The 17,565-nt window shown below is 43.1% G+C and overlaps 2 protein-coding genes across 4 annotated transcripts in view; one reads left to right on the top strand and one right to left on the bottom strand.

The window, feature by feature from the left end:
• COL4A2 (collagen type IV alpha 2 chain) overlaps positions 1 to 3,141 on the bottom strand; it is a 139,354-nt gene extending 136,213 nt beyond the window's left edge. Inside the window, exons 1-3 of one of the 2 annotated variants that reach the window (XM_058846073.1) lie at positions 2,997 to 3,141; positions 2,628 to 2,731; positions 2,430 to 2,490 (exon numbers count right to left, since the gene is read on the bottom strand). In XM_058846073.1, the coding sequence (XP_058702056.1) occupies positions 2,430 to 2,490; positions 2,628 to 2,671 (105 nt within the window). In that variant the 5' untranslated portion in view covers positions 2,672 to 2,731; positions 2,997 to 3,141. Of the gene's footprint in view, positions 1 to 2,429; positions 2,491 to 2,627; positions 2,732 to 2,991 lie in introns of both variants that reach the window. The other variant, XM_058846080.1, reaches the window with a different exon arrangement.
• Positions 3,142 to 3,254: 113 nt separating this feature from the next.
• The window catches only part of COL4A1 (collagen type IV alpha 1 chain), a 118,799-nt gene continuing 104,488 nt past the window's right edge, over positions 3,255 to 17,565 (top strand). For both annotated transcript variants that reach the window (XM_058846100.1, XM_058846092.1), the window contains exon 1: positions 3,255 to 3,461. In XM_058846100.1, the coding sequence (XP_058702083.1) occupies positions 3,399 to 3,461 (63 nt within the window). In that variant the 5' untranslated portion in view covers positions 3,255 to 3,398. The remainder of the gene's footprint in view (positions 3,462 to 17,565) is intronic.

Raw genomic sequence — 17,565 nt, 5'->3', positions numbered from 1 at the left:
TCCTTCTTTTTCTTCCTCTCATTTCTTTTTCTGCTGAGAAATATCCATCTCCCTAACAGCCAGCAGCAGCCTGCCAGGCAACACATTCAGTCAAACTCTCCGAGTTCCACTCTTTCTCTCTCCCTCTTTCCTGGCCTTTCCTTAATCTCCCTCCAATTTCTTCCTATGTGCCATTTTTCTCATTCAACACGACTTATGTCCAGCAGCTGTAACTCATTCACATATATATGGCTGTCAAAGTTAGCAGCTCTGCCTCTCTCATTACAGGCAGAATCATGACTTTTAAAACCTGGTCCTACAGACTCTAATAATTCATTGCAGTTTTTTTTTTAATTCAGGCTAATAAAACACCTCATAACATTAGCACATTGATCTGTGTAACAAACAGAAGATTCAGTGTGACAAATGGGATTACAATACAAAGAATATGACTGCCAGCAACTCTGGCAATTATTCAGGTGCCCCTGCTTCCCACTGATACCCACTTCATCACTTTGAAACATATTTGATCAGAGTGGTCACTGCAAGGAACAAGCCCAACCCTCCTCCCTCCCACAGCTGCCTGCTAACAACCCCATGCCAGCCCAGTTTTCTATGAATACAAGTGATGATCTGACCCAGATAAAGTTAGCTCTCACCCCTCTTCTTTTTTGGGGTAGTGATTAGTACAAACAAGGAATTTTCCAATTCAGTTGGCCACACGACTACAGAAACACCTGGGCTGGCTAAGGGAAGGAAGCAGCATGTGACTGGAAAATAGGATAAATACTGTGGTGGCAGTGCAGCTCAATTTTTCATGGAAACATGACCAGACTTCCCCACTCACATTCACTGGGGTGTTTTATCTTCTACACAGTCGCCACCTTAGGAACTATTAAATCTAAGAAATGAAACCTTTAAGCAAGCCAGTTTACTTTTTCAAGATTCTCTGGGAAAACCAACATGTGGAGATCCAAGCAGCCATGATCAGACTGCATCCATTAACCAAGATATCTTGAACACCTCCTCAGTATACCTCTATTTTAACACCCCAGTAGTCTACAGTAAGAACATGAAGGAGAATTAATTAGTCCATGCTATAGCCAAAACTCAAGTATTGTGCTATGCACACTACAATACAACTTCATAAAAGAAGGGTCATAATGCCACTGGTTTATGTCAACTGATCCCAGTGATATCATTACTGGGCATAAAACATTGCCAGTTATCATTGGCCTGCTCTGGTTTCAGTAGCACATGGTAATTTTATCATCCATTCAGCACTACGCAACAGAACAATGTTTGTATCTAAATGAGGCAAAGACAAGCAGCACATGACACTTAAGGTTCTTGCTCCTGTCCCTTCCCACAGGGCAGTGGGTCTCCAGCCAGGCAGCTCTTGCTCAGGCATGATGTGGAGAGATCAACCATCCACGTGGGCTGACGGGCAAGTGCTATGTGCCAGCTGCAGCTGGAGTGCAGGATTATCGTGTGTCACAACACCTGCTGCAAAAGCCCTAGTATTTCCCATTCCTTAACATAGCATTTCCCACACTTAACACAGTATGCCACAAAGATGTGGCCTATCATCATGCATCTGTATGGAGTGGAAAGTCATAAAGTTGCAGACACTATGACTAAAGTATGAGTAGGATAGCTTTTGAAAAAATGTAATCAAGGTCCCACTAGCACATGACCACAGAGCCTTACCCACATTTGTGGCTGACCAATAAACACAACCACGAGTCAAGCCTACCAACCTCAGTCTCCTATGTTCAGGCCTGATCCAAAATCTATTCCCATTAATGACAATCTTTCATTAAACTCACTTTGTAACAGGCAAATGTTGCACTTATACATCATCTCCCACATCTTTCACATCCTTGTAACAATGATGTAAGAGTTTAGTAAATTCTGCTTACATCAACAACTCAGGTAGACAGCTGCAACTATATGGTACATAACACCTATTTTTGGATTTAACAATTTAATTTAAATAACAATTTGTTTATAAATGCTGACTCCTAGAAATAAGCTTCACAGTCCTCGGATGAGGTTTGTATGTAACTGAAGACATTTCACCTGCAGGTTAACTTTGGTAAAGTATTCCGTAGTATCTACAGCACTGCATTTTTGGTGTGTTTCTTACAAAAATAAAGAAATTGTTGGGTTTGTTTCACAATCAGTTTAACATACTACTCAATTTGAGCAAAATTAACAGTGGAATACTTCAAACAACCTGACACTTGAAGCATTATGCTTCTCTGCTGAACATCATTTTGTTGAAGGCAGCAATCCGTAAGGCTAGCAGAGACGATTTGTTAGTTGTTTCTTTTAATAGAAAGACAGATAAGCCATTTGGCAAGGAAAACGCAGTTCTTCACTTATTGGTACAAGGAAACTGGTTTTTCCTCCTCTTCTCTCTCAGTAAAAGAAGACGTTTTACTTACAGCATGCACTTTGACGGCCGACAGCACAACTTCCATCAGGATCAGCAAAAGTCCCGTATCCCTGCAGGGAAAGGTGAATAAGGACGATATTGTTTTAAGCTAGTGCAAAACAAGCACGTGATAACGCTCCGCAGTTAAAGGTGACAATACGACTTTAAAAAAGTTATTTCCAGAAGTCTACCGAGCGGAATTACTTACTGACAAAGGAAAATACGTGCACTGGGAAGCTGAGAGATGTCCATTTTCGCTCCTTCCCTGGCCGGGGACTCGGCTCAGGGCTCCCTCCCGCCGGACGGCCACCCCTGCAAGGCAGAGAAGAGCCCGCTCGTAACGCCGCTCCCCCCGCCGGAGGTCTCCAGGCTCGGCGACGCCGCTGCCGGAGCAGGGAGCTGCCGGAGCAGGGAGCGGCGGGGCCGGGCTCCGATCCGGGGGGAGAGAGGGCTGTGGCGCCGCGCACAGAGTGGTGCCTGCCGGGCACGGACCCCGACGGGCCGTGCAGAGCCAGCGCCCCCGGCCCTCGCCCGGCCCCTCCCGCCGCCCGTTCCGCTCTGCGCTGCCGTACCGTGCCGTGCCGTGCCGTGCCGTGCCCGTGCCCGTGCCGTGCCCTCCCGGGCGGCCGCGGCGGAGTGCGCCGAGGAAGCGGCGCGCCGCCCCCCTCCGCCCGCGCCCCCCGCGGCCCACCACACACCCGCGGCGGGGACGAGGAGGCGGAAGAACTGCGGCCAGCGGCGAACGGGAGCGGGCGAGGTTGAGTCCTCCCAGGGTCCCCGCCCGGAGGGGAGGAGAGGGGGGGCTGCCACCGCCCATCGTGTACGGAGAGTCGAGTCTTTCGCCGCCGAGGCATTGCAGGCGCCGCGGCCGCGACGGAGGGAAGGGACGCGCATGTGGGGCCGGCCCCGCGGAGCCCCACTCTGAGTCGCCGGCGCTCCGCCGCCCAGGGACCGACGGCGCGCTGCGGTGCGCGGCAGCATGCGGCTCTGGCTGGGCTTCGGGCTGCTGCTGAGCGCCGAGTTCAGCGCCGTGTCCGCCGCGGTGAGTACGCGGGGGCGGCTCCTTGGGGCTGCACGATCGGGCGCACACGCGGGACCCTCTCACGGGGAGACACGGGACGGGACGGGACGGGGAGGCGGCGTGGGGCGGCGCGGGGCCTCCGCGCTCGGGGCGCTGGGGCAGCCAGGTGGGCTTGGCGCGGATGCCCGTCTGCCCCGCCGTTCCGCGGGGCTGTGCCTGCTCGCCGGCCCTCGGCGGGAGCGGAGTGGAGCGGAGCGGAGCGGGACGGGCGGCACCGCGCGGCGATGGCAGCGGGGGTCCGGCGGGGACGGGCCCCGCAGCGCTCTCCCACGGCCCGGCACGGAGCGCCGCTGACTGGGGAGGGAATAGAAAGCAAGCACCCACCCGGGACTGAAAACTAGAGAGTTGTGTTTCCACGGTAAAAAATAATAATAATTTAAAAAGTGGAAAAGAAGCAATATTTGTATTAGTGATAGTTTAGAGCTGGCTGCTTGGATTCAAAGTGCTGTGCACGCTGCCTTTGACCCCTGCGATGGGCAGTCGGCTGGGGACTGGGAAGGATCATAACGTTGAATTTTGGCATCTTTCCGGATGGAACTAGATTGTGGCATAGACTTGTAAAATCGAAAGCATGCAAGTAGTCTGAAAATTTGCTAAGGGAGCTAATTTTATCACTGTGATAATAGCTATTAGCTGTCCTTAAGTCTAAAGGACTCTCCTTCCTGGCGCTCCTGAAATATTTGGGCTTTTCCTTCTGTACTTCTAAGTTGACAAAGTAATTTGAAATAGCTTATCTTTTTTGTGTCTCCTTGTTTCTTTGAATTTGGTAAGGCTGATACTGTATTAGTGAAATTCAGGAGTGCAGAAAACTTGTCAGTAGCTGTAGACACATAGTTTTTTGTCATGCTTCCTGCTATAAATGTAAGATCTTGTATTAACATTTCAATCAACAGTGGAGGTATGGGAAAGGGTTATTTTAAGCTTTTCTGCAATTTCAGATGAAATTAAGTCCTATAGTGAATTTCGATAGCTCTGTGTGACCAATGGGATGATATTGAGTCAACTGAAGTAAGCAATGTACTGAACTTCTGATGTCTTGTCTGTTGCTCCTAGGTTGATAATATCAGGCTTATTGTGATTGCAATAAATCACTCAGTGGTGAATCCTCTCAGGCAATTCACCCATCACTTGGCATCAAGCTGATTAAACTGTATTCCCTTAAGGTTATAATCAATTTTAATTAATTAGAATACTTTAAAGTAAATTATATACATTTGAGTTCTGAATTTGGTATATCTAGAGATAAAAATACCTATCTGTAAGATACATTCCCACCTTGTGCTGGAAAGTGAAGTCATTGGGTAAACCATGACTGTCAATCAAAGATGAAAACTATTTTGGGATGAGGTGTTTATTAAAAGAAGATACAAACTTTAGTATCGGTTGTACAGTTTGAGGTCTTCTGTAGTAACTGTGAAGAGGCTCTGTTCTGGAAGTGTCTGGCATGTGCTGGATAAATGATTCCATTAAAATCAAGACTTCTTAAAATTTACCCTGAAGCTGTTAATTATATTATGAAGCTATTCCCATAATTAACTGTTTTTTGGGTGTTAAACTGACAGTTCCTAATCAGTGCCACCAGAAAACACAAGTATGCAGTGGAAGTTGATCTCCTTTGCAGTTTTATTGCCTTAGATAAACTTTCAGCTGTACATGGGTGGCCTTTCAATCAATTCAGTTCTGTTGGCATTGTCCTCAGCTCCACACCGTTGCCTGTCACTAGGAACCACACAAAAGGTGATGGAGATGGCTGTTAGCCTGCACCATACCATGTGTGGGTGGCAATCCAGAGACTGCTCTTTGGAGATCCTTGAGCTGGGCTGATGCCTGTGCATGATTGTGGCAGGGTGGTGTGAAGCACTCTACACCTGGGCAGCACCTCTTCTGCTTTTGGAGAGCTGGCAGAGCTGACCCAGTGCTCACATTGTCCTCAGATGAACGTGTTCCCACTGTTTACATTTAAAGACTGGTTGTATTAGCAGAAGATCGTGTGGTAGGGAAGATTGTAGCAATACTCTTTGCAATAGGCTGAATGGAGCAACCACTTTTCTGCAGGTAAAAAGAATTATGCTGGTTCCTTCCTTCCCCAAAGTAGCTTTTATTGGCTATTTTTTTTCTTTTTTTTTTTTTTTCCATTTCTTTTTTTATGGCAGTTGTGCAGCCACAGTCTTCTTAATTGTACTGTGGCATTCATCACAGAATTGGTGAGGCTAGTGGGCACCTTGGAGATCATCTAGTTCCAACCCCTTGCTCAGAGCAGGGACAGCTACAACAGGCTGCTTAAAGCTGTTTCCCACTGAGTTTTGAATATGTCCAAGGATGGAGATTGCTCAACCCCTCTAGGCAACCTGTGTCAATGCTTAGTCACCCTCACAGTAAATGTTTCTTCATATGTGCATCGTGGTTGTTCTAGGCTTGAGACCTCCATGCCTGTGAGCACAAGCAAGTGTGGCAGAAGCAGCTCATGTTGTGTTGGTGGTGGTGATTCTGCAGTCTGTCAGGGCTGACAGAGTGAAAAATCGTTTTTATCTCTGACATATCTGTGATTAAATACATACAAGGAGATTTGGAAGGACGGCTCTGACAGAGGCATTTGACGCAGCAAAGCCAGCCCTGAGCCAGCTTCTGTCATGGTCACGTGCCTCAGTGCATGAAGAAGGAGCTGCTCTGTTGCAGCTCCCACTGGTTTTAATGTGCCACTATAAGGTGCCTCCAGATGTGACACTGGAAGTTTAGTGTTCTTTATTTAGATCAATTATAATGAAAATAATGATTATAGCTTACCTGGGCATTTGTGCTGTTCTGCATTCTTCTCAGGAGATTAATTTTCAGGTTACAATGAGAGCAGAGTGGAAGGCCAGGCAGTAGATTAAGATGTTTCCAGGTCAGGATAAAAGACTGCTCCCATGAGACGGTTACAGGAGAAACTTGTTTTGATGGATCTCTGCAGGAGCTCTCATTTCTGACACTCTTCAGGCTGCCATTTCCTTTGGAGAAAGTCTGTTTCCTAACATTAGTACTGCTTGGTTGAGAGTTGACAGTGCCATGGAAATGCCTGTTTCATGTTTCGCTACCTTGTCCATGCTGCTGCAGTGCTGCTCCTTGTGCTGCATGCAGCAGAGTGAGATCTTCAGCTGCACTTGAGCCCTGGGTTGAGTCACCTTCCACACAAGTGGACTGGCTGCCATGTGTACACTGGTGGACAGGAGGAGTTCTCCTGGCCACCACTGCTCAGCAGTGGGCTTAGCATTCTCTCCAAGCTCCCAACCAATGTCCCTTTTCTGCTTTTAGTCTTGGTGAAACGGGTGCTGGGACAGAGCTGAGAGCAGGCTCTGTAGAGCTAATAGGGAAAGGCATGCCAGAACAGTGATAAAAGCATGCATGTATTTTTCCACAGGGGCAGTGCTGATTCCAGTAGTGCTGCTTGAGCTGAGAGTAGGGTGGCAACTGGGGGTGCACTGGTGGGAGGTCAGAAGGTGCCTGTCCCTGGGTAAGCCCAGTATAAAGAGTGGTCCTGTATGTGTCCAGGCAGAGACAGCTCTGCTGTATTGTCCTCATGCCTTCCTTGCATCACCTCTCCTGTTTTTTACATTATATTTGGTAGTACATTCTGACACATGCAGTTAGAGGCCAAAACCAAAAGGAATATAGTTGCTTCCAACTAATCTGACCAATTTTTCTATTATTTTTTCATTGAAAGATGTGATTTACTGAGATGGAGGGGTACAGGGCACATAAACCAAGAGCAGATAAGAAGAATGATCTGGGCTTTTGGCATGTGATTGAAGAGAAGTCGTATGACTGAGTCTGAATCACTGGTAGCATTTCACTTGGGTGTGTTTTAACTAATGAAGTAAGGCAGGGATGGGCAGCTGCCTTCTGCAGCAGTTCGTGTCTAGGACTGCCATGTCTCTGATGCTGAGACACCTATTCCCTGAGGCCATCTAACACCCTTGTCCCTGAATGTCCGCAAGGACTTGGCAATACGAAGAGCACATTCAGTAAACCCTGGCAAGTGTTAATTCAGGAGGGAAATATGGTCACTGGTTCCAAAAATATGGCCAGAAGGGGAGACCCAAATGATTTCTGAGGAGTGAAGCTCCTCTCGGGCTAGAAAGCTTCAGAGAAAAACAGAAAATGGGTTTGGTTGCCCCTGCCAGGCTGTGGTGCACTAACAACTTCAGTGCTCCCTTTTCCTCCTGTCAGGAGGAGGGATAAAATCTGAGGTGGCTGGGGATCACCAGAGAGGGTCATGAGAGCTTGGGCAGGAGGGTCACCTTCCTGTGGCGAGCAGTGCTGGGGAAGTGGAGGAGTGGTGGGCAGGGGTTCACCTGTCCCAGCAGTGGGGGTCACTATTCAATATATATACACAGAAGAATGCATGGGGCACTTCTGGGGACAAGGGGACAGGCCTGGTGACTCCTTGCTCCCAAAAGAATGTCTTTATACCTGTTTTTGTTTCTGCCAACTTCCCCTCTCCCTCTGGCCACTTCTACGACATCATAGCATGGGGTGCTGGAGGCAGAAGAGAAGGGCAGGATATTTTGGAAACATGCACCTGCCTGCTGCCAGCTGTGTTGGTGAAAGTCTCCCGGAGCAGTCAGTCCTGACTCATCTCCTCAAACTTTGTCCTGAAGCCAGCTGTTGAGTGTCATCATACGCAAGTGCCTTCATGGACAGTCATCCCAAGCTGCACAATTTTTGCTTCTGTTTGTATTAAATGCCTGCAGGACTGCTGCAATGTTTCATTGCAACTTGTCTGCTTGGTGTTTATAATCCTGGGTATCACTAGCTTGTATAGTGCCTGAGGTTATGCTGGATGTATATTCTGTCAGTTGCCCTGATTATGTATTGCAGTGTAGCACAGCTGCTGCAGGCAGCTAAAACTATTGTTCTAAAATGTCAGAAGCCTTCTTTAGGGGTAGGCTTAGGAATATTGTTCTTTTTATAGAACTAGACTAAACAAAGGAAGATTCAACAACCTCTACGCAAGAATAAATTGACTTACTTCATCAGTGTTTGAAAGTTACATAGTACACCCTTCCCAGAATTTCCGCTGACTTTCCCATCATAAACACTTAACACCTTAACATCTTGCAAGATTTGATCAAAGAGAAGAACTTGGGCAAGGGCTATGATCTGAATGGAAGAGCAACCTGTGGCTTTAGTGAGTAGTGGAACACGTGAAGTACTTCTGCAGTGTAATGATGTGGGAAGATAAATTTTTGACTTCTTTGGGTTATAACTGGTTGTAATTGTTCTTAGTGATTTAATGCACCAGAAAAGTATGTGGCATTAACCCTTCAAGCCTCTTCATATAGCAAGCCTCTTCATAAAGCTTTATAAGGCACTTTATATAGTGTCTTGGACAATGTGTCAGTAAAATATAGGACAAGTTAAAACATTATCAATATGTTTGATATTGCACTACCATTATGCTCTTGTAATCTGAGGTGAGTTACAGTAAAGAAATAGGCAAATGTATTCTTTATAGAGAGTATAACTAGTGCAAAACTAGTCTGTTTTTTACCCTCTGGTATGTACTAACAGTTATAGGATGAAAAACTGACTTTTTAATCTTCCATTATCTCTGACATATCCTCTTACAGAAGGAGGAGCTTGAATAAACTTTCTAATTTGAAAAAGAAAAGTACAGTGTATATTTTCAAAAGCACTTCATCTTCCAGTCCCTTGTACTTCTACTGTGCTCTGTTCAGCTCAGGGCTCACTTTTTACCACTTTAATATCTCAAACATGTATTTTTTAGGAAACCTCTTAACACTGTGTGCTTTCTTTATATTTCCAACATGGGCAAAAAACATTGTAAGCTTTAATGTTGTATTAGCTCAGCTTAGGTGTTTGTGTGGTGGTGGTAGGAACTGCCCCTTTTCACCTCTGATTTGCCAAGTTATCAAGCATCTGAAAACCTGTACTTCTGGGTTCCAATGAGAATTGTAGTCCTGCTTTGATACCTGTGCTGAGGTGTTTCAGTGACATCAGTGCAGTTCTGGAGCAAGGTGCTGAGGCCTGGATACAGACAGCAGGTGCTGTGGGACCCAGCAGCTTGGGAATCTGCTTGGGTGGAGATGAGTCAGCCTCACAGCCAGCAAAAAAGTTCCCTTTTTTTTGGCTTGGCTTGCCTTACAGCCCCATAATATAATAAAAAGGATATGTCCAAAAATGAAATGAGGGAAGCCAAAGAAGAGCTGGAAAAGGATAGGTTTCCTTCTTCTTGATTTTTTTTAATGTTATCTTCGTATCTAAAGAATGCTGTTCTCACACATGTTCTGAAAAAAATGGCGTAAGATTTTTCATGCACGTGCCAACTTAATTTATAAAATATGTAATTGTATTTTTAGCAAAGTTATTCAGCTACTGTTATGGTATTTCATGTAAGCTAAAAGGTTTCTTTGTGTTGATTCAAGAGAATCACTAATCATTCTCTGTTCCCCTCCTTTCCTATGGTTTTTTTCTCTCCATGTGCATCCGCTGCTTTCACCTTTACTGCTGCTGGCAGACAGCCTCTCTCGCAGGGTCTGAGGAAGGGTGTGCTTCTTCAGCAGAACAATGTGAAGGACAAAATACAAAGTGCTGTCAAGTGTGCCGAGTAAACAAATTGCAAAGTAATAATTAAGTTTCTTTCATCTTTTTGTGGCTTTCATCTGCTTGTAGCAGTGACAGAGACCACATTTCGACATGCAGGTTTTTAAGATGGCTGAGAGGGAACCAGCAGAAGAAATTATCAGAGTTATAAAATAAATCCAATAGTTAGTTTAATGAACTGAGATTAGTAGGCAAAACTAGAATATTTTAATTAAAATCAAGTGAGTTTGGTCATTTGCATTCAGAAGAGATGTAGTTTTTTATAGAAGACTGAAGCATGGTACAAACTATGCATTATCTTGTCTGTACATAATGTATACCTTACTAAAGAGCATTTCAAATGCTACAGCTGGGAAACAGAAAGTTTTTAGGTAAAGTCTGTCACCCCCATGGAGATGGCTGCCCGACTGTTAAAGTTGGAAGAGATGTGCTGAGTAGCTCTAGTTTGCAAACTCTATGCTTCCTCTCTGAATTGAGATAAGGTGAAAGCCATGAATCAGGTTTAGATGTTGAACTTCCTTGAAAGGTGCCAAAGTCTGGTGCTGTTCCCTAACATTGCTAAGAAAAAATTATTTGAGGCAAGTAGCATTCATCTCCTCTACCACCTTTAAACACCAGTGTCCAGCATTTTCTCTGCCCATGTGTGTCTCAGCTGCTGTGGGATTTATCATCTCTCTGGCTGCATGGGAGGTCTGAGGTTTCAAACCTTCTTCTAGTCAAGATGCCCTCTCAATATGTCTTCTGTACATGTGGATGTTGTCCTAACACTGGGGAATGAATGTGGTAGAGCATTTCTAAATGGTTTAGTAGAAGAAAGAGTTCTAATTCATCATAGTCGTTGATCAATGCCATTTTTATCTGAGGATTCTTCCTATAGATAATTCACATCAGAAATTCATAATGAAGTATGTAATCTTTCATGCAAATACTCACTAACTTAGTGGAAAATAAATTGTTTTGTTAGCTGGTTCTCTTTGAGTAGATGATTAATGGGGTTCTTAGTTTAGTATACAGAAATCAGAATGAGAAAGCCTCTTTTATTTTTTCTCTTTGTCATGACAAATGTTTCAGTTGTAGCTAAGGGATAGAACAAATTTGCCCATTTTCACTGGATAGCTATGTGCTGACTAGATATTGTAAATCTTTTGGTCTTATTAGTCCAGTTGTTTATCCAGAGGAAAAAAACTTGTTTTCTAGTCTGCTGAAGGCTTCTGTTGAAATAATTACTAATTTAAAAACACTGAAACTAATGCTTAGATTGTAATGAAATCCAAATAAGGCTGAAAAATTACACTGGTATTGACTGATGGAGCTGTAAAGAATTAGAACAAAAGTTTAAAGAGAAATTAGTGCATTCATAGTTTGTATTCATAGTGCACATATTAAGGGAAAAATCAGCTACATGAGGGTAGATTCAAGCATTCCAGGAATTTTCATATTGTGCTTGAAGCTGGTCCCTTTTATGGCAATGGTAAGTCAGTTATCTGCTAGGAGAATAAAAAAAGGATGAGTTCTGGCTGCCATAAAGCCAAGATACATGTGCAAGCACTAATTGTGGCCAAAACTCAGAAGACTTTTTCAGCTGTAAATAAATGTGTTTGTAGCAGTTTGTTAGAATAGGCAAGGAAGACTAAAGCTAAGTAGATGCTTGTAATGTAACAGCTTTACTTGAGAAAATTATGAGTAGATTTTAATTGAATTTTTTTTTTCACTGAAGTGTATTGACTATCTCTCTGTCTTTCTTACAAACATTTTTTGGAATTGATATGGACACTTTCAGAGAAAAGCAGGGAATAGCAAGAAGCATAAATGAAAGTGAGAAGAAAGTAAAAAGCTTAATACTGTCTTAGGAAGTCTATATTTTCATCAGGTTTGTTTTTTGTTTTTTAAATGGCACAGTGATTCTGAGGAGTCAGGGCTTCATGCACCTCCAGGGGCCAGAGTAGAAAGCAGGGCAAGAAAAAACATCAGGAAAAAGGGAAAGAACCAAGTGCTAGAGCCCTGAACTTAGTTTTGCTTAGCTAAGACAACAGCTGTGGGAGCTGGCTCTTGGTCCTGGCTGCTGCCACCAGTTGTGGGGACCCTCCAGCTGGCAGTCCCAGCCTGGAAGGGGCTGTTCTGTAATTGTTACTGGTAAGTATCAGCTGGGATATAGCTGGGATATGGACTTAGACGTGGATTCTGGTGCTGTTAATTCTTACGCAATGTAATCCTACTGTCTGTGACTTTCTATTGCTATTTTAAAACTTACTTCCCAGTATGGACCTTGGTGATCCAGCAAATGTTGTACCAGTGCCTAAAGTCATTGGGTTAAATAATGTCTCGGCTCACGCCCTTGAGAATGCCAAAATAATAGTTCCAACCATGCAGAAAAGTAGATCCATCTTTCTGGGAACATGCCTTTGAAAATGTGCTCTGATTCACACTGGTCAGACAAACAGTGGATGCTGATTTCTGATGCATTTTCAAGGAATTATGTGCTTGGTTGAGACAGAGCTTGTGATTTTAAATGGACTGGATGTGTCGTAAGCATAGAAAAGCTTTGAATGGTAGCCTCTGGGATGTGCAGGCAATCAGCTGCTAACCTTGTAGTGATTGTAGCTTAGTGCCCTCTGTCCTGCCAGGTGCAGACTCATTTCCCCAAATTTGCTAATAATTCCAGCTTCCATTTAATTGATAGAGTAGTCAAAGAAGCTATGAATGTGGAAAGGTTTTTTTTTCTGGAGTATCAAGGAGACCAGAGAAGATGATGGTAAAGGCAAAGGCAAAGAACTGCATAGGTCAAAAATTAGAAAGATTGTTTTGTGAGAGTGCTTCTTGCCACCAAATAAAATCTTTAAAGGAGCAAGCTTAGCACCTGAGTGCCTTATACCTATTTGTGTTCCTACAGCCTTTGCAGAGGTAATATACAAACTAAAATATACACCTTCTGAGAGTTGTTTGTTCTAAATGCCTTCCTTGCATTCAAAAGAACTTTCTCACTGATACCACAGGAGCTGCTGGTGCTAGAAATGATTTGGCAATGTGAAAGCCAGAGGAAAAGGTTTGGTTCTCTAGATACACTACTTTGGATGCTGCCAGGCCTGCAGAAAAGGCAACTGTACAAAACCCAAGTAGGATATTACCAAGATTTGCTGACCCTGTGTTAAGGCCTGAGATGGCATTTACATGGCCCCTGTGTAGTGAGCACAGGTTTTGGTCCAGAGTTTGCAAATTAACAATTCTGCGCACAACTTTAGTTACTCACACAGTTTAAGATATATCTGTGCATTGACAGACATGCACATCTGGAATCTATTTCAGCAGGAGACTTTTTAAATTTGTTCAATGTCAATACATATATCCTTTATTTTAATAATTTCCTGTTGATTATAATTAAATAGTACCAATTTAACTTGCAAAATAGAACAGCATGCAGAATTTAATGTGGTGCCAAAACAGTCTGTGTAGTGAGTGTCTTCTGTTGAGCTCAGGATTATTTTAGCTGGACTCTTATCCTGTACCACATGGTTCACAAGCAATTCTTTGTTTTTTGTAAATCCCCATTCAGTGTAATAGATTAAAGTCTGAACATTTCATGGCTGAAATGTGAAAAGTTCTGCATTCCCCTCCCTGGGTCCTCTCAGATGTGTGCCATGATTGGAAGGGTAATGGGCAATTACATGGGATGGGTTTGCACATGGCACAGTGTGTGTCTGTATTGTCCAAGGGAAATGGTGAAATTGATTGATATGGGAGGCTGTGCATGTGATTATGTCATGTTGGGTATTGTTTTGGTTAATACCCCTACTTTTCTGATAAATGTGGTTCAGCTGTCTGTCTGTGTTTCATAGCTCTGAGTCCAGAGGTCTATAAATCATATCAAATCAGTCTTGAAAACAGAAGGAGATTTTTTGCAAAGTTGCACGTATTATTGTATGAGGTACTGCTGAAAATAACTGAATGTTGTGATGTGCTTTAAACATGAGCCTTTTACATGAATTTTTTATACCTGAGGACGTCTGACGAATTTCTGTTAGGTAAAATGTAAAGCTTTTGTCCAAGACCACTCATTGAAACAGAAGATTGCATGTAAAGTACTCTGTTTCTTGTGACTACTGTTTGCTGTGTTTGAAAGTATAAAGTGCAGAATTCCTGTGCTTAGATTTATAGTATTAGATGGAAACTGCATTTTTAAAATCTGAGTCATACCATGCTAAAGGCAAAGTTCTGATGTGCATTCATAATTAACCTATCTCACAGTTGTCACTGATGATGGATAGTGTTTTGTGTGTTTCCCTAAGTTCCAATCCTGATAGCCCAATATCAAGTGATATAATTGATAGGAATTAGTCATTTGACTGAACTTTGGTGCTGATGCTTCAATATCTGACTGGCTGGAGGAATTATTTAGTGAACCATTAAGTGTAAAACTGTGTCTGCTTTTGGAGAAGCCATCAGCTTCTTTAGGCTGGTTATCTACCTGCCTTTGTTTGGGAAGGTGAAAAGGGGTGGGCCTGTAAAAAGGCACTTTGTATGTTATGATGAAGGGCTGAGGTAGCAGCTGGGTGAAGAAAAAATTTCAAAGTGTATTGTTTGGGTAAGGCCAACAGCTCCACTTTGCCATTCCCCTTCCTGTGTGTGCTGTGCTCCCTGGGGGACAGGTAAGTGTTTCAGCCTGCTCCTTATACCTGCTCTACTGTGGTGTATGGAAAAACTATTCCAGCTTTTATTTCCTGGCTGGTGCTTCCTACACATTAAGGCTTGCAGGTGAATCAACCATTTGCCTTTTACCTGCTGTCAGCACCTGCATTTGAAGCTGCTGAGGCTTGGACTGGCCAGCAGCAAGGATGTGCTCCTGCAGGAGGAGCAGCAGAACCCACTGCCCATCATCCCACAGGAGGGGCAGAGGAGTGCATATCAGCTGGTGGGCTCTGCCTCCCGAGTCAGACCCTTCATCTCTTCCTGTGAGCTCGAGGATGTCCAGCGAGAGTCCATCACTGCCTGTCCTGCTGGGACTGGAGAGGTCTGCTCTCCTGTAGAGCCTGAAGTGGTAGTGCTGCTCCATCGCGTCCTGAAGTTGCATCTGAAGATGAGCTCTCCAGCTGACTGCAGTGGGGAGCCAGAGCAATGCCAGTTGCATCCCCTTCAAAACCTACAGGCCATGAAAAAAGGGAGGGAACAAGCTGTAAAAAAGCCAGAAAATGTCTGTATGATCTATGTGTCTTTTCTTACTCTTAAGGTTTTTCAAGAATTTATTTATGGCATGAGAAATTACTTTCGTCACTGAAGAATTATTACGTGCAGAGAAGTAGGTTAGTGGTCTTGACCAGCAGAGTAAAAATGAGTTTCATCAGCTTGGCTGTGTGAGGATGGTTTTATCTTAACAGGCCTACAGATGGAAAATAGAGGCTGCTCAGATGTTCTGTGTCTCTTTTCCTCCCTTATAACCAGCCTTGCCCTGTTCCCCAGACTGAAAGTCCAAAATGTCATGTCTGTAATCACTTCATTTTTTCATCCTTGTTTCATTGTTGGGGCTTAGAGATGATGAGCCTATCATCACTTCCTAAAAACTCAGTCAATTAAAATATAGCACATGAAAATGTATGCTATTGTCTAATGTTGGAAGGCCTTTAAAAGCTTCTGGAGTGTTGACAGGTGAGAAACTACTTAGGTGTTGTGATCAAGATACATTACCAAGGGCAAAGTGTCTCCTCAGGCTCTCAGATGAGTCATCAAAGAGATTTAAAAAAAAAGAAAATAATAAAGACATTAATGAAGAGACATCTAGAATGTTATCAGCAGAGTACAAGACAACCTTTTCTGCATAGTTTGGCTTTATTTTTCCCCTGTTAAGTGAATACTTCAAGCAACCTTAAAAGGTGGTGGATGTATTTCTTGGTACCCTAAGGTTTTCTCCTTATTGTAACTCTTAACATTGCCAAGGAGATGGATTACTTAGTGGTCTTTTAGTCTAGAGGTGATTGCAGGAAAGAAAAACTAAGAATGTAAGGTTGACTGAGACCTAAAAGTTCTGTAGCTGTGCCCAGCAGGTTTATTATTTTATTATTTTTTAAAGACAGTTAGCAGTTGGTACAGATCACAGCATAAGAATCCATGTGAAAGGCAGGAATACACATGGGCTATTTTTGGAGGGAAAAAACCCAAAACAATCCAAAGGGAGTAAATGGTGGATTTTGGTTTTTTTGTGTGTTTTGTTCTTGGTCTTTTTTCAGGCCTTATCAAGAAATACTGGAAAGAAAAAATTTGGAGAAAAATTCAAAAGAAATACATATTACATGCTTTTGTCTTAGAATAGGCAGTAAAGTAATTGCTAGGGTAATGAAAATGTATTACCACTGCACTTATATTTATCAGGATTTTTTCTGAAATTATAAATAGTTTGAATAAACAACTTCATTTTGGAACCTGCAGTATCAGCCAAACACAATTCCTGTTCACTGCAATCTGTACTATTCTCAGTCCTGTGCAAAGTATGCTGTTGTGTATTGGCATATTTATTTCTTGACTAAGATCTTTTTACCAGAAGCATCTCCTTAATTTTTATTATAGAGTGAAGTACCTATACACATACTTGTTTCTGAAATCTTAATTTCTGTTTAGAAGTTACTGATACTAATAGTGACCCTTTATCTTTTTCAGCATTTTTTTTTCCTCTGTTCTAGACAGTTGCCATTGGTGCCTACTCAGGGAAGTATGTGCTAGTAGAACCCCTCAGTATTACATGTAATATTCAAAAGTATTTCATCATTCATTTAATGCAAACATATCTAGCATGGCTCACTCATTTTAGGACTAGGAGATGTATTATGCATAATGGTGATAAAACTTCATTTTGATAAACAACTATCTGTTGCAGATACTATTTTTTTCTTTTTCTCTCATTCCATTTTATTTTTCTTCAGGAAAAGTGTGATACCCTCCTGCCCACTCTCCCTTTAACACCTGTGGAGAGCTTTCTCATCTAAGTGAGGACCATGGATCTTGACAGATAATCAAGAGTTAGATTAATAAGAATCTAACTTATTCTTATAAGAGTTATAAGAAGAAAAAGAGTTCCAACAAAAGTCTTTTCCATTGCCAATAAAATTGTCATAGCCTGTATTCTGATTCAGGGGTAAAAATAAAATGGCGAGGGGAGGATTCTCTTCTTTCAGGTTAAATTATAAACTTTCTCACTGTGCAGTGTAAGGTTTTATTTTCCATTTCACTTTGTTTACTGACATGTTCATCAGACTTTTTTAGATATGAATATATGGACATTGCATCCCATCCAAAGGTGAGGTGTGTTTGAGAAGTAGATCTCCAATGTTGCCTCTGGACATACACCATGTGCCACAAACCCCTTGAGGGCTGTCATTGTTTATCTGAAGATTCCAGTGCAATCGTTGCACCTCCAGTGGTTCCCCTCTCACTGCAGATCCACCTGCTCTCTCAGCTACAGGAGAATTGTGAACAGGTT

This window comes from Poecile atricapillus, chromosome 1 (assembly GCF_030490865.1).
Source record: "Poecile atricapillus isolate bPoeAtr1 chromosome 1, bPoeAtr1.hap1, whole genome shotgun sequence".
Lineage (NCBI taxonomy): Eukaryota > Metazoa > Chordata > Aves > Passeriformes > Paridae > Poecile > Poecile atricapillus.
This window is presented reverse-complemented; position numbering and strand designations above follow the sequence as displayed.